The sequence below is a fragment of the Pongo abelii genome, chromosome X (assembly GCF_028885655.2).
Source record: "Pongo abelii isolate AG06213 chromosome X, NHGRI_mPonAbe1-v2.0_pri, whole genome shotgun sequence".
In the NCBI taxonomy this organism is placed as follows: domain Eukaryota; kingdom Metazoa; phylum Chordata; class Mammalia; order Primates; family Hominidae; genus Pongo; species Pongo abelii.
Window position 1 is genome coordinate 41,865,398 of NC_072008.2, and position 13,980 is coordinate 41,879,377.

The 13,980-nt window shown below is 37.8% G+C and overlaps 1 protein-coding gene across 11 annotated transcripts in view; it reads right to left on the reverse strand.

Moving 5' to 3' along the window:
• The window catches only part of CASK (calcium/calmodulin dependent serine protein kinase), a 400,245-nt gene that overhangs the window by 84,326 nt on the left and 301,939 nt on the right, over window positions 1-13,980 (reverse strand). For all 11 annotated transcript variants that reach the window (XM_009234749.4, XM_054544490.2, XM_054544486.2 and 8 more), the window contains one exon: window positions 10,785-10,906. In XM_009234749.4, the coding sequence (XP_009233024.2) occupies window positions 10,785-10,906 (122 nt within the window). The remainder of the gene's footprint in view (window positions 1-10,784; window positions 10,907-13,980) is intronic.

Here is a 13,980-nt window from a genome sequence, read left to right on the forward strand (position 1 = left end):
CTGGACTAATGTTCAGGGCTGCTCCCAATACCATGGCCCAGTTTGTACTACATAACTCAAGTTGAAGATGGACATGTAATGGACAACTGCTTACTGTATTTAGTGGCCAAGAAGAATGTTCCTGGATGCTCTTGAGTTAGGTGTTCCAGGAAAGCTTTAGTTTAATAGCTTAGCAGTGAAATGCTAGCTTAAATCAAGTTTTAGTAAAATCATGATGGGGAATATATCCTTACTCGAAGGTGCAAGAAGGAGTGCAGCTGGCCTAGTAATACATTGCTCTAAATCCATTATTAAAGTTTTCTTCTGTCAGCAAAAAAGGCAATTAAAAAATCAGTACCTCTGGGCCAGTACAAGATTTCCTGAAAAAGCTGCAAAAATCCTTTGGATCCTGACAGCAAAAGAACCTCTAAGAAGGCCCTTGTTTTGTTTAGGTTTTATTTGTCTGTATACAGGGCTGCTTTTGTTCTAATCTTATTAGAACATTGCACTTACAGGGATTTATTTTTGAATTCAAGAAATTAAGACTTGCTTGACCTCCTAGTTCAATCCAAGAAGACTGTGCCTTTGGTAGCCTAACAACATAGGCCAGTGTGGCAGATTTCTGGTCAGTTGGCAGCTATTTCTGAGAAACTCAAACACTGGCCTCAGATGACCTAGCTTGACTGTTCTCTATGCCTTTTTCAAGTGGGCAAATAACTCTAAAATTAAGCCCTGTAAAACACAAATCATAATGCCTATTCTTGAGCAAAAGAAAGCATGAGGAAAAAAACCAGTTACATGATATAATAAGGCAGATTTTATTTTGTTTTAATAAAATCTTCTGAAATACGGTACTTTGTAGTATCAGATACAAGAGCTTGCCCAACTATGAGAAATTTTCACTATGATATTAATTTCCTTTCTATTTTTTTAAAGTGTTAAAATCACATTTCCTAGCTTGGCTCTTCTTAAGCCACTACAAGAGTTAAATGATATTTACATTAAATGAACATACAATTATTAATGTGCTGCTTTAAAAGGTAACATTTATGTTATATTAGGTGTGTCAGATAATATTTCATTTAATTATTTTTGGCTTTTGCTAGCATTTTTATTTTGCATAGGTAAACACCAAGCATTTGTACTTGGTGTAGCTGTAGCAAAAATGAATTTCTGTCATGAAAAATTTAAAGAGAATAACACAAAGGCAGTCTGGCAGAAGAGTTTTATGAGATCATGTTTGAAGGGCCACAAAGAGAAGAAAACAGCTATGTTCTTGGATGATGAATGCTGCAAGCCACTCCATCGAACATTCTTTAACTGAGCATATCACATTCCTTTCTAGGGGGAAACCCCTCCTTTCCTTGAGAATAGCATAAAGAAGAATCAGTGCTTGTTGTACTTTGATGGCTTTCTGCAAATTCCTTTGCCTTTTGGTAAAGTTGATCATGGTGTCATAAAAAGAGAATGGCACTCAGTGGGTAACACTGGTACTGGTGACAAGCTGATTCATTATTCTTGGTATTCTAGAGTAAATTCTAAACCCTGCTCTAAGAAGTAATTTATCTGAACAAATAAGGGAACTGGAGGGACTCCCGTAGTCATTAATACTTTCAGTGGAAATCACACATTCCTTCACAAAGATGTATAGTATAAGATCTAACTTGCATCCTAGAAAGAGTAATTGTGTGGAGATGGAACGAGGCAGAATTCCCTACGATTAGATAGCCTTATTCTGAGAATTTGGTTTTTCCTAGTACATAATTATCAACCACAAAACATCAATATTGGATGAGTAGACAAACAAAATGTAGTATACACACACGATGGAATATTATTCAGCCTTAAAAAGGAAGAAAATTCTAACACAGGCTACAACATGGATGAACCTTGAAGATATCATGCTAAATGAAATAAGCCAGACACAAAAGGGCAAATACTGGATAATTTCACTTATATACGTGGTACCCAGAGTAGTCAAATTCATAGGGACAGAAAGTAGAAGGGCGGTTGCCAGGGGCTAAGGAGAGGGGTGAATGGGTGTCAGTATTTAATGGGTACAGACATTTAGTTGGGAAAGATGAAAGAGTTCTGGAGATGGATAGTGATGATGGTTGTATAACAATGTGAATATACTTAATGTCATTGAACTGTACACTTAAACATGGTGCAAGTGGCAAATTTTATGTTATATATATTTTGCCACAATAAAAAAGACCAAAAAATTGATGTTAAAAAAATGTCAAAAAGCTGTGAATTTTTGGAAATGGCAAATATGTACTTGAATGTAGAAGGAATGAACTAAAATAAGTTGCTCTAAGGTGTCTTCCATACTGAAAATCTATAAAGTCATGTGATTCATAACATTTTCAAACAAAAAACACAATTTGGACTTCTTCCATAAGGCACAACTACACGCTGGTTAATAAAACAGTTCTTGGGAGAAAAAACTATATTTAGTATTTCTGAATCAGTGGTAAATTCTTAGCCACAAAGCTAAATTTTAATTTAGTGTAATGGCCCTGTGAAATCTAGTGGGATGATAGTAAATTTATATAGTTGTACAACCACCATCTCAATCCAGTTCAAGAACATTTCCTTAATCCCCCCAAATTCCCTTGTGTCACATCTAAGAACTCTTTGCCTAACCCAAGGTAATGAAGATTTACTCCTATATTCTTTTAAAAGTTTTATAGTTTTAAGCTCTTAAAGTGAATCTATGATCCATTTTGAGGCAATTTTCTTTTGTGTATGGTATGAGACAGGGTCTAAGTTCATTTCTTGCATATGGATCTCCAACTGCTCCACGACCATTTGAAAAAAAAAAGACTATCCCCTTTTCCATGTAATTGCATTGGCAATCTTGTTGAAAATAAATTGACCATAAATGTGAGGGTTTATTTCTGGACTCTTTTTTGTTTCAGTGATCTGTATATCTATCCTCATGCCAACACCATACTATTTTGATTATTGTAGCCTTATAGTAAGTTTTGAAATCAGTTATCCAATTTTTTTCTTTTTCAAAATTGTTTTGGCATTTTTATATAAATTTTAGGATCACCTTGTTGACTTCTACAAAGAAATCCTACTGGGATGTTGATAGGGACTGCATTGGATCTATAGATCAATGTGGAGAAAAGCGCCATCTTAACAATATTAAGTTTTCCAATCCAACAGTATATCTCTGTTCATTTATTTAGATCTTTCTTTCGCAGCATTTTTTAGTTTTCAGTATACAAATCCTACTTTTTTTGTTCTATTTATTTCTATTTTATTCTTTTTATAATATTGTGAATATTTCTTTAATTTTATTTTTGAGTTATTTTTTGCTCACATATAGAAATTTAGATAATGGGTGTATATTAATCTTGTATCTTGTGACCTTGCTAAGCTTGCCTATAATGCTATTAGATTTTTTGTGGATTCCTTAGTATTTTCTACATGCAAGATAACAACTCTGGGAAAGGATGATTTTAGTTCTTCCTTTCCAATCTTCATGCCTTGAATTTCTTTTTCTTGTCTTAGCTGCACTGGCCAGAGTCTCTGGGACAATGGTGAATAGAAGTGGGGAGTGGACAATCCTCATCTTGTTCCTGGTTCTATCAGTTTTCTATTGCTGCTTAACAAAGAACCATATGCTTAGTGGCTTTTTTTTTTTTTTTGGTAAGTTTATTGATATTTATTTACATTAAGAAAGAATGAAAAATACTTTGAGAATATTCACGACATATGGTGTTTCTAGCTTTCAGGTATTTTGTTTCATGCCGTACTTTTACACTGACAATAATACTTCAATACACGGAGGGAAACAGATATGGGAGGTTTTGCCCATCCAGTTAGAAAACAGTGGAGAGACACTCAAATTCAAAGTGAACAGCAATGCGCTTCAGTCTACAGCCCCAGGAGGCAAGAAGCACAAAGACCACCACCACTGGGCGGGGGCCCACTGTGCAGCTGGTTTCATAATTGCCAAAGCTGACTCTTAAGACTGGATGGGGCCCTAAGAAATTACTAGTAGCTCATCCTCTGAAGGTCCTCAGATAGGCTTTATTATTCTAGACATTTAAATGCAAATTGGCTGGACTACAAATTCTTGGGAAACTTAGCTTTGGCATTTCCTGATTGGCAATCTCTTTAAATATCCAAACCTAACACTGTATTTAACTTACTTCTCAGACCCCAAATTGCTCAAAAACATTATCTCCAGATTATTGTAGAAGTTCCATCTTTTTCCTTTAGGAAACTTCTGAGTTCTAAAAATAAGCTCTTCTAAATATGGCTACTAATTTAATGTCATCTCAAAAAAGCAAAATAGTAAATCAAGAATTGTAGTTTTCCATGGCTAACTCCAGGCCAGATGGAAAAATGCTAACTCTCCCTAAACGGTAAAAAATTATAATAAAGATGTTGGCCATACAAAATATGAAAGATTCCAAGTATCAGTTAATTGCTAATGCAATATTTAAAAGTTACTAAGTCTATTATAAAAGTCTACTTATAAATTAATATTATAAAGACTTCTAAATTAATTGCTACTGCAATTTTAAAAATTCATCGATAAATTGCTATATTAATCTAATCACCCATTATATTTTCAGAAACCACAATTTTAAGACTTCTTACAGAAATAATTAGGTGGGGGCATTTACTACGGAAACAGCAGTGCGTAACAAATGCTAACAGCTGTTGAGAGGTATGACAGATGGCCAGTTAATGTTTAAAACTTAGTTGTCAAAGTTTGGCAGAGAGATGTGTCATTTAACAACGTTTTGTAACACTGGTGATTTACAAACTAAACATTTATTATTTTAATAGGAAAATTTATACTAGAAACTGAGAAGACTGAAAACTACTACCAAATAATATTTGTAAAACGTTTTTAATCTGAAAAACGTGGCTTTTCAGTCCATCAAAAACTCACCCACCCACTGACCTTCCAATGTATCACATACAAATTCCAACCCATAACTGATTCAAAATATCATTACAAGACATAAATAACACTTTAACACCAATTCCCAATAAAGCATAATTAATGGATGACAGGGTAACATTTCATTATTTTATATTAGATTTGTGTAATTTGCACTCACACGTGAAGAATTAATTCAGGGTTAAATCAGTTTTCCATGCTGTACCGGGTTGAATATTGTCCTTCACTCAAAATTTATGTTTACCCAGAACCTCAGAATGTGACCTTATTTGGAAATAAGTGTCTTTATAGATGTAATTAATTAAGATGATGTCATACTGGATTAGGGTGTCCAATGACTGGTGTCCTTCTAAGAAGGCTATGTAAATACACAGACACACACGCACAGAGAATGACATGTGATGACGGAAGCAGAGACTGGAATGATGCATCTACGAGTCAAGGAATGCCAAGGATTGCAGGCAACCACCAGAAACTGGAAGAGACAAGGAAGGATTCTTCCCTGGATCCTTTGGAGGGAGCATGCCCCTGCCAATGCCTTAATTTAGGACTTTCCAGCCTCCAGAACTATGAGACAATCAATTTCTGTTGTTTTAAGCCACACAACATGTGGTACTTTGTTATGGCAGTCCTAGTAAACTAATGTCAAATTGTACTTTACTAATTGATCTATACATTTCATACGAAGATCATCTTAGCACCAGTGCTTTTAATTTTTAAATACAGGCATACTGCAACGAGCTGGACCAAGCAGTTCCTCATGCCTCTGTATTTCTTCCCACAAAATGAGAAGCTGCGTATGTGTGCCAGGCTGGAACTACTTAGATAGCAAATATTTAGAGTTTTCTGTATCAGTTTCTAACTACAGATTAAACTAAATGTGTTTTACTCAAATTCAAAAGCTTTCAGAAAGCATTTCCCTTTCAGTAGAATTACAGTACTTCTCCATTTTAATGTAAATGTTTCAGTTTGGCAGTTTTGTTTCCTCTAAACAAATTCTAATAATGCCTCTTCAAATTTTGAGCTTGTTATTATTTTAAGAACATGACCAGAAAAAATAAAGTCATAGATAATCTTTAGTTTTTCTTAGGAACTTAATCCTGTTTCTTTTTGTCAGCCTTAAAATTATGGCTTCATACCTAGCTATTTAGAATGTTATTGAGTTAACAGAATTAACATAAAAATGGTAAAGATATTTCCTAAAATGGCTCAGTGGGATTAATTAGCCTTAATTAATCCATGGTCCATGAAACTATGCCCCCTGGGTGTCCCTACTTGGAATCCTTAAAAAGGAATTCATGCCGGGGCAATGACTCATGCCTGTAATCTCAGCACTTTGGGAGGCCGAGGCAGGAGAACTGCTTGAGCCCAGGAGTTTGAGACTAGCCTGGTAGCCTGGGCAAACATGGTGAGACCTGTCTCTTAAAAAAAAAAAGGCTGGGTGTGGTAGTGCACCTGTGGTCCAGTTACTTGGGTGGTTGAGGTAGGAGGGTGCTTGAGCTCAGAAGGTCGAGGCTACAGTGAGCCAGCCTGGGAGAGCCCTGTCTTAAACAAAAAACAAACAACAAACAAAAAAAGGCAGAAGAATTCGTTTTGATTCTGCAAAACAAAACAATTCCAAATCAACCATGGTATGTGGAACATAGGAAGAAAGAAAAATGAAAGGCCCAGTTTTTTTTGACAGAGTCTTGCCCTGTCTCCCAGGCTACCGTGCAGTGGTGTGATCTTAGCTCACTGCTACGTCCACCTCCTGGGTTCAAGCGATCCTCCTGCCTCAGCCTCCCAAGTAGCTGGGACTACAGGTGTGCGCCACCATGCCTAGTTAATTTTTGTATTTTTAGTAAAGACAGGGTTTTATCATGTTGGCCAGGCTGGTCTCAAACACCTGACCTCAAGTGATCCTCCCGCCTCGACCTCCCAAAGTACTGAGATTATAGGAGTGAGCCACTGCACCCAGCCTGAAAGTCCAAAGTTTTAACAGCTGCTCCCCAAGAGTTGGTCATAGCCATTTTTCTTCCTTAATGTATACCACAAACATTTAAATATTAAAAATTTTTAAATGATTAGATTTCTCTATATGGCATTCACTTGAATTCTTCATTGATTATATTATTAAAATGTAGCCTGTTAGCTGTGAAATGAGCTTAATAAGCCTTATTTATGGGATGTAGGGTATGAGGGCAAATTCTAATGATGGTTTATTTCATTCATGATGATTAAGCTTTCATTAATTCATTCATTCATTCATTTTTGAGACGGAGTCTCGCTCTGTTGACCAGGCTAGAGTGCAGTGGCATGATCTCGGCTCACTGCAATCTCCACCTCCTGGGTTCAAGTGATTCTCCTGCGTCAGCCTCCTAAGTACCTGGGATTACGGGTGCCCACCACATTTTTGTATTTTTAGTAGAGATGGGTTTCACCATGTTGGTCAGGCTGGTCTCGAACTCCTGACCTCAGGTAATCCGCCTGCCTTGGCCTCCCAAAGTGCTGGGATTACAGGCGTGAGTCACCGTACCTGGCCTAAACTTTCATTTAGAAATAGCTCAGTTTGGAGATTCAGAACCACATGCATGCAAATATTGTCCAGGGCTCGGCCTCATAGTCATTAATTTGACTGGAGTTCATGTATGGCACCTGTTTACAAAATTCAGAAGATACTGCACCTTTTTTTTTTTTTTTTTAGAGATAGAGTCTCACTTTGTTGCCGAGGTTGGAGTGCAGTAGTGTGATCATGGCTCACTGCACCCTTGAATTCCTGGGCTCAGGTGATCCTTCAGCCTCAGCCTCCAGAGTAGCTGGGACCACAGGCATACACCACCATGCCCAGCTACTTTTTAAATTTTTTGTAGAGATGGGGTCTTGCTTTGTTGCCCAGGCTGGTCTTGAGCTCCTGGGCTCAAGTGATCCTCCCACAATGACCTCCCAAAGTGCTGGGATTACAGGTGTGAGCCACTACTCCTGGTCTTATACTGCATCTTTTTAATAGGCATGGTTCATTTTCAGTCCAACAGCTCCTCTTTCAAATTGACCTGCACTGACAGGGCAGATGCCAATAAGGCAGATACTTCTTTATAATGTAAACAAATGCAAAGGAAAGTTAAGTATGTTTTTCTCACTAACATCTAAGAATCTCTTCTGAAATTGTGACAATTTATACCAAACAGTGCAGCAGTTATTCGTGTCTGAATAGCTGCCCCTTTCTTTGTATAAGCCAGTAATGTTCCTGCATCTCCCCTGCAATCTTGAGCTTGATGTGCTCAGATACCTTGTTATATCAATAAGAAAAAATACAACTTTGAAACCAATTTGGGCTTCTCTCAGTGTTTAAATTACAAAAAGTCTTTGTTACAAAAAGTCCTTGATTCAAAAGAAGGTCAGTAAATCTACCTGGCAATGACCTAACCACTGACCACAATAAAATAAACAAAATCTCCACACACTGCTGCAGCCTTTTCTAAATATTGCACTAACTAGTTCTAGTAAAGGGTATAAACTTCAGTGGGAAATACACAATTGTGAAAACTTTCTGCAGCAATGACAGTGAATAGATACTACTTAAGATAAATTACACTAAAGAGAAGACCCAATTCCTTATCTTCCTGAGCACATTTCTAAACTATGTTCCTCAGCTCTCACATCCAGGTGGGCACGTGACTAGCAGTTGCCAAGGAATGTGAGATAAACCCATTTCCAAGCTTGACCCTGCAAGATTCTCCATGTTCTCTCTTCTCTCATTTGCTGGCTAGGAACAAAGGATACAGTAGAAGATTCCAAGACTTTGGGAAATAGCAGTGTGACCTAGTGGAAGAGGCCTGGGTCTCTGAATGACGGTGTGGAAAAGAACTCCCTCATCTACCTGCATTGGACCGTGAAGTGAGCAAGAAGTAAACTTCTATTCTGTTAAGCCACTCAAATTTTAGAATCACATGTTATAACAGTTAGTCAGCCCTAATTAATATGTACACTATATACAAAGGCCAAACTAGCTATGAAAATCTGATAATTAATTTGAACTGACCACATTTGGGGAAAGAAGCAACTGTTAGATACCTACGGCTGCATTTAGTGTGAAGCTGAAGCATAATGCAACAAACACTCTTAGCTGAGCTTTTCCCAAACTGGTCCTCATCAAAACAGAACTCAACAGGATTGTGAATAAAAGTTCTGTGCCCAAATTAGTTTGAGAAATGCTGATAAAGAAAGTTAAAAAGGTTTCTTTGCTTTAGATCATCTCAGAGCATCAATATACCAATGCCCACTGTGGATCTGTATAAAAAGACTAAAGAATGTAGCATTTCCCAAACTTATTTAGTCAATAAATAATTTAACCAATAAATTTAAGATCTACTTCCCCCTCCCACCATGGCAACACCCATAGCAACCTCCCAGAGCAATGCTCTGTAGAACACATTCTGAGAAATTTTGCTTTAGTTTCATTTACATCATATGGTGAATTATTCAGCACCAAACAGTTCTAGGTACCCCAAAGCAAGTATGATTCTCTCATTAAGGGAAGATTTTTCTTGCAAAAAGACTAACATGTTCAAATACCATCAAAACCACCCAAGAGTTTTCATTGTTGAAGTGAACCAAGTTCTCTAAGAAAGGTATTTTACTTAAAATGTGACTGAAATGAAAATGGTCAGCTTCTGTTTTTTCTTTTGTATCCCAGTCTGCTGTCAGTGGAGCCTGTAATATTTAAAGATGGAGTATATGCTTATGTTTTAAGGAGAAGACATTGAATCTATGGAACAAAACAATGTTAAATATGAAATGTGTGTGGGAATACAGCCTATTGCACAGTATCTCATTTGCTTTTCTCTCTCCTATACTCATGCTGGAGGTATAATGTTTTAAAGTAATGTGCAAAGCAATAAAAAGTAACCACAGCTAACCTCAATGGATTCTTCTAACAGAAATATAAGATAATTCAGTAAAGTAGGATTGCATTCTACTCTTTTAAAAACTCACATACCACTTGCATGCATTATGTACATATAATTTATAAATATAAAGATATATAATTTTTTCCCCATTGTAGCCTGCTAGGCTCTATTGCATTTGTACTGTACATATACTGTATTTCTTTTTTGTTTTTTTTTGAGATGGGGTTTCGCTCTTGTTGCCCAGGCTGGAGTGCAATGGAGCGATCTCGGCTCACTGCAACCTCCGCCTCCTGGGTTCAAGCGATTCTCCTGCCTCAGCCTCCCGAGTAGCTAGGATTACAGGCATGCACCACCACAACTGGCTAATTTTGTATTTTTAGTAGAGATGGGGTTTCCCCATGTTGGTCAGGCTGGTCTCGAACTCCTGACCTCAGGTGATCCACCCGTCTTGGCCTCCCAAAGTGCTGGGATTACAGGCATGAGCCACGGTGCCCGGCCATATACTGTATTTCAATCATGAATTTTTGATGGATGATTTCCCACATTTCTCATAGACTTAAGGCAACTGAAAAGGACTGTTACGATAGACATCTGAGAATTCATGTAAAGCAAAAAGGTATGCTAAATATTCAATTTCTTTTTTTTTTTTTTGAGACAGAGTCTTGCTTTGTCACCCAGGCTGCAGTGCAGTGGTGTGATCTCGGCTCAGTGCAGCCTCCGCCTCTCAGGTTCAAGTGATTCTTGTGCCTCCGCCTCCTCAGCTCAGTCCTAACTGGGACTACAGGCACGCGCCACCACGCCCGGCTAATTTTTGTATTTTTAGTAGAGACAAGGTTTCACCACGTTGGCCAGGATGGTCTTGGTCTCCTGACCTCCTGATACGCCCGCCTCGGCCTTCCAAAGTGCTTGGACTACAGGCGTGAGCCACCGTGCCTGGCCAATATTCAATTCACCAAAAAACAAGAATAATAAAAAGACAGACTTACATCTAGTAGCGTGTGAAGATGCTGATCCTGGAAAACACTGTGTAGAAAATCTAGGTCCTTTTCACTGCAGTCTGTAAGTGCATGAATCTCTTCCAGGCTGTCCAGCACCTGTGAGACTGCTCCTAAGGGGGACAAACAGAAAAGAAACAGCCAGTATAGAAAGTCAATGTCAAACTAACTTTTTTAACCTAAATCTTACACTTAAGAACAATGAATTCATATCAGAACTTCAAAGGCTAGTGTCTTTACTGAAGGATAGACTTAAATGAGTTTCATATCATTTAAGGACACAGTATTTTCAGAGAGTTCATGTTCTTATTAAATGTATTTGTGTGCTCTTCATTTTTCAAAAGAAACTGCAGCTTATTTGAATTAATGAAATTTATCAAGTATAACCTAAGCACTAGAAGATCTGGACACAGCAAGTTTTATGTCAGGAAGAGAGTATGGGTTTCAGGACTCCAAGATGTTTTGAAATATTATAGAAACAAGATTGGCCTTTTACCCAGGTGCATTCCATCAAGAACTGAAGGTAAAGCCAGCTGTAGATACAAGGAACAGACCTTCAACTGGGAACTCCTGCTGCTTAAAATAGGCTTCTTAGTTTTTAAGACTCGAACTTTAGTTAACAAAAATCCCAGTCCACTCCTTTTTTTCTCCTTTACATACAGACTCAAGAGACCCAAAGTCATTCTCATTCTGTTTTACTCTTACCCTTCTTACTCAGAAGACAAAGTATAGGTACACTGACACTTCCAAATACCATATTAAATTTCAAGGCAAATCATTTTTGTAGGGCAAAGCAAATGGAAGTGCCATCACTTTAAGTTTCTTCTCATAACCAGGAAACCAGGCAGATGTCAGTAGGGAAAGATACATAATGAGGAGTAACAAAGCCATTTACACAGCCTTAAAAAAAAGATCAGCCTCTTTTACATTGCAGGCAATATGCAGAATACACATACATACTCCACAAAAAAAGAGCTCCAAGGAGCTAAGCTTCAGAACATTAGTACACAGTAGAGAAAGTCTAAGAATAAGTGTCTCATTGCACATTCAAGTCTTTGGATCAGTGGTTCTCAACCAGGGGCAATTTTGTTACCCAGGTGGACATTTCGCAATGTTTAGAGATATTTTTGGTTGTTACAACTACAGCGGGAGGGCGGCTATTGCTGTCTAGTGGGTAGAGGTCAGGGATGCTGCTGAATATCCTACAATACCCAGGACAGCCCCCGCAACAAAGAATTATCTGGCTCAAAATGTCAGTACTGCTGTGGTTGAGAAATTATATTTTTGATAAAGATAAAAATCTTTATGCTCCAGAACTCTGTTTCTAATTCTTCCTGACTTAGACCTCATCCATTCACATGCAATTATTGGTGAGAATACATATCAGTACCACTTTTCCAGAAAGCAATTGGTAACATATATCAAAAAGCCTTAAAAATGTTCATGCACTTCGATTTAGTAATTCCATTTACAAAAACCCACCTTAAGGAAAAAAATGGGAGATTTATATATAATGATATTATCATACAAAATGGAAAATAAATCTAATAGAGGATGATTACATAGGTTATAGAATATCCATATAATGGAATATGTAGCCAAATGAAAATTGTTTTTGAAGAATTTCAAAGACATAGAGAAATCTTCATGATATAGAATTCAAGAAAGCAGAATGCAAAACTATATAAACTGTATATTCCCAGTTACGATAAAAAACCAAACAAAACATATATGCAAACTCAGGAAAAACAAAAAACAGAATGAAACACAGCAAAAGTGTTACAGTCATTATCTTTACTGTCCTATTTCTATTTCATTCTGTTCTTGTCCATACTTTCCAAGTTTTTCTACAATAGCAAAAAAAAAAAAAAAAAAAAAAAAAAAATGCTATATAAGGTACTGATTTTTGTAGCTCTATTTAATTATGTTAAAGATTTGGGTCTTAAGCCACATACTGTGTGGTTGGTTGTCCACGTGGAAATTACTGTAGCTGTTTTTTAAAATTTGACATTTTGAGATAATTGTAGATTCACATGCAGTTGTAAAAGAAAATAACACAAAGGTCTCATGTACTCTTTACCCAGTTTCCTCCAATAGTAACATCTTGCAAAACTGTAGTACAATATCACAACCTGGATATTGACATTGATACAGTCAAGCTATAAAACATTCCATTACCACAAGGATCCCTCATACTGCCTTTTTATAGCCATGCTCATTTCCCTCCTACTCTATCCCTTCCTAACCTGTGGCAACTACTAATCTGTTCTCCATTTCTACAATTTTGTCATTTTGATAATAAATGAGGCTCCTATTCTGGGCATACTGCCTATGGGGTAGCCCTGGTCTGCAAGGAGGAGTCCCTCTAAAAATTAAAAAATAAAATAAAATAAAAAGAATAAATGAAATCATACAGTATGTAACCTTCTGGGACTGCATTTTTTCACTTAGCATAATTATCTGGGGCTTCATCCAGGTTGTTGCGTGGATGTACCAGTTTGTTTGACCATTCGTCTGTTGAAGGAACTATGGATAATTTTTTTTTTTTTTTTTTTGAGACAGAGTCTCGTTCTGTTGCCCAGGCTGGAGTGTAGTGGCATGATCTTGGCTCACTGTAACCTCTGCCTCCCAGGTTCAAGCGAGTCCCCTGCCTCAGCATCCTGAGTAGCGGGGATTACAGGTGCGTGCCAACATGCCCAGCTAATTTTGTATTTTTAGTAGAGATGGGGTTTCACCACGTTGGTCAAGTTGGTCTCGAACTCCTGACCTCGTGATCCGCCCGCCTTGGCCTCCCAAAGTGCTGGGATTACAGGCGTGAGCCACTGCGCCTGGCCTGGATAATTTTTTTTTTTGAGGCAGGGTCTTGCTCTGTTGCCCAGGTTGGAGTGCAGTGGCACAATCTCGGCTCACGGCAACCTCGACCTCCTGTGCTCAAGTGATCCTCCCACCTCAGCCCCCCGAGTAGCTGGGACCACTACACCCATCTAAGTTTTGTATTTTTTGTAGAGATGGGGTTTTGCCATGTTGCCCACGCTGGTCTTGGACTCCTGAGCTAAAGCGATCCGTCTGCCTTGAGCTCCCAAAGTGCTGAGATTATAGGCGTGAGCCACCATGCCCGGCTGGATGATATTAAATTTTGAATTATGCCTGCCAGGCTATTGGTATCCTTTCACTGAAAACATTAAGT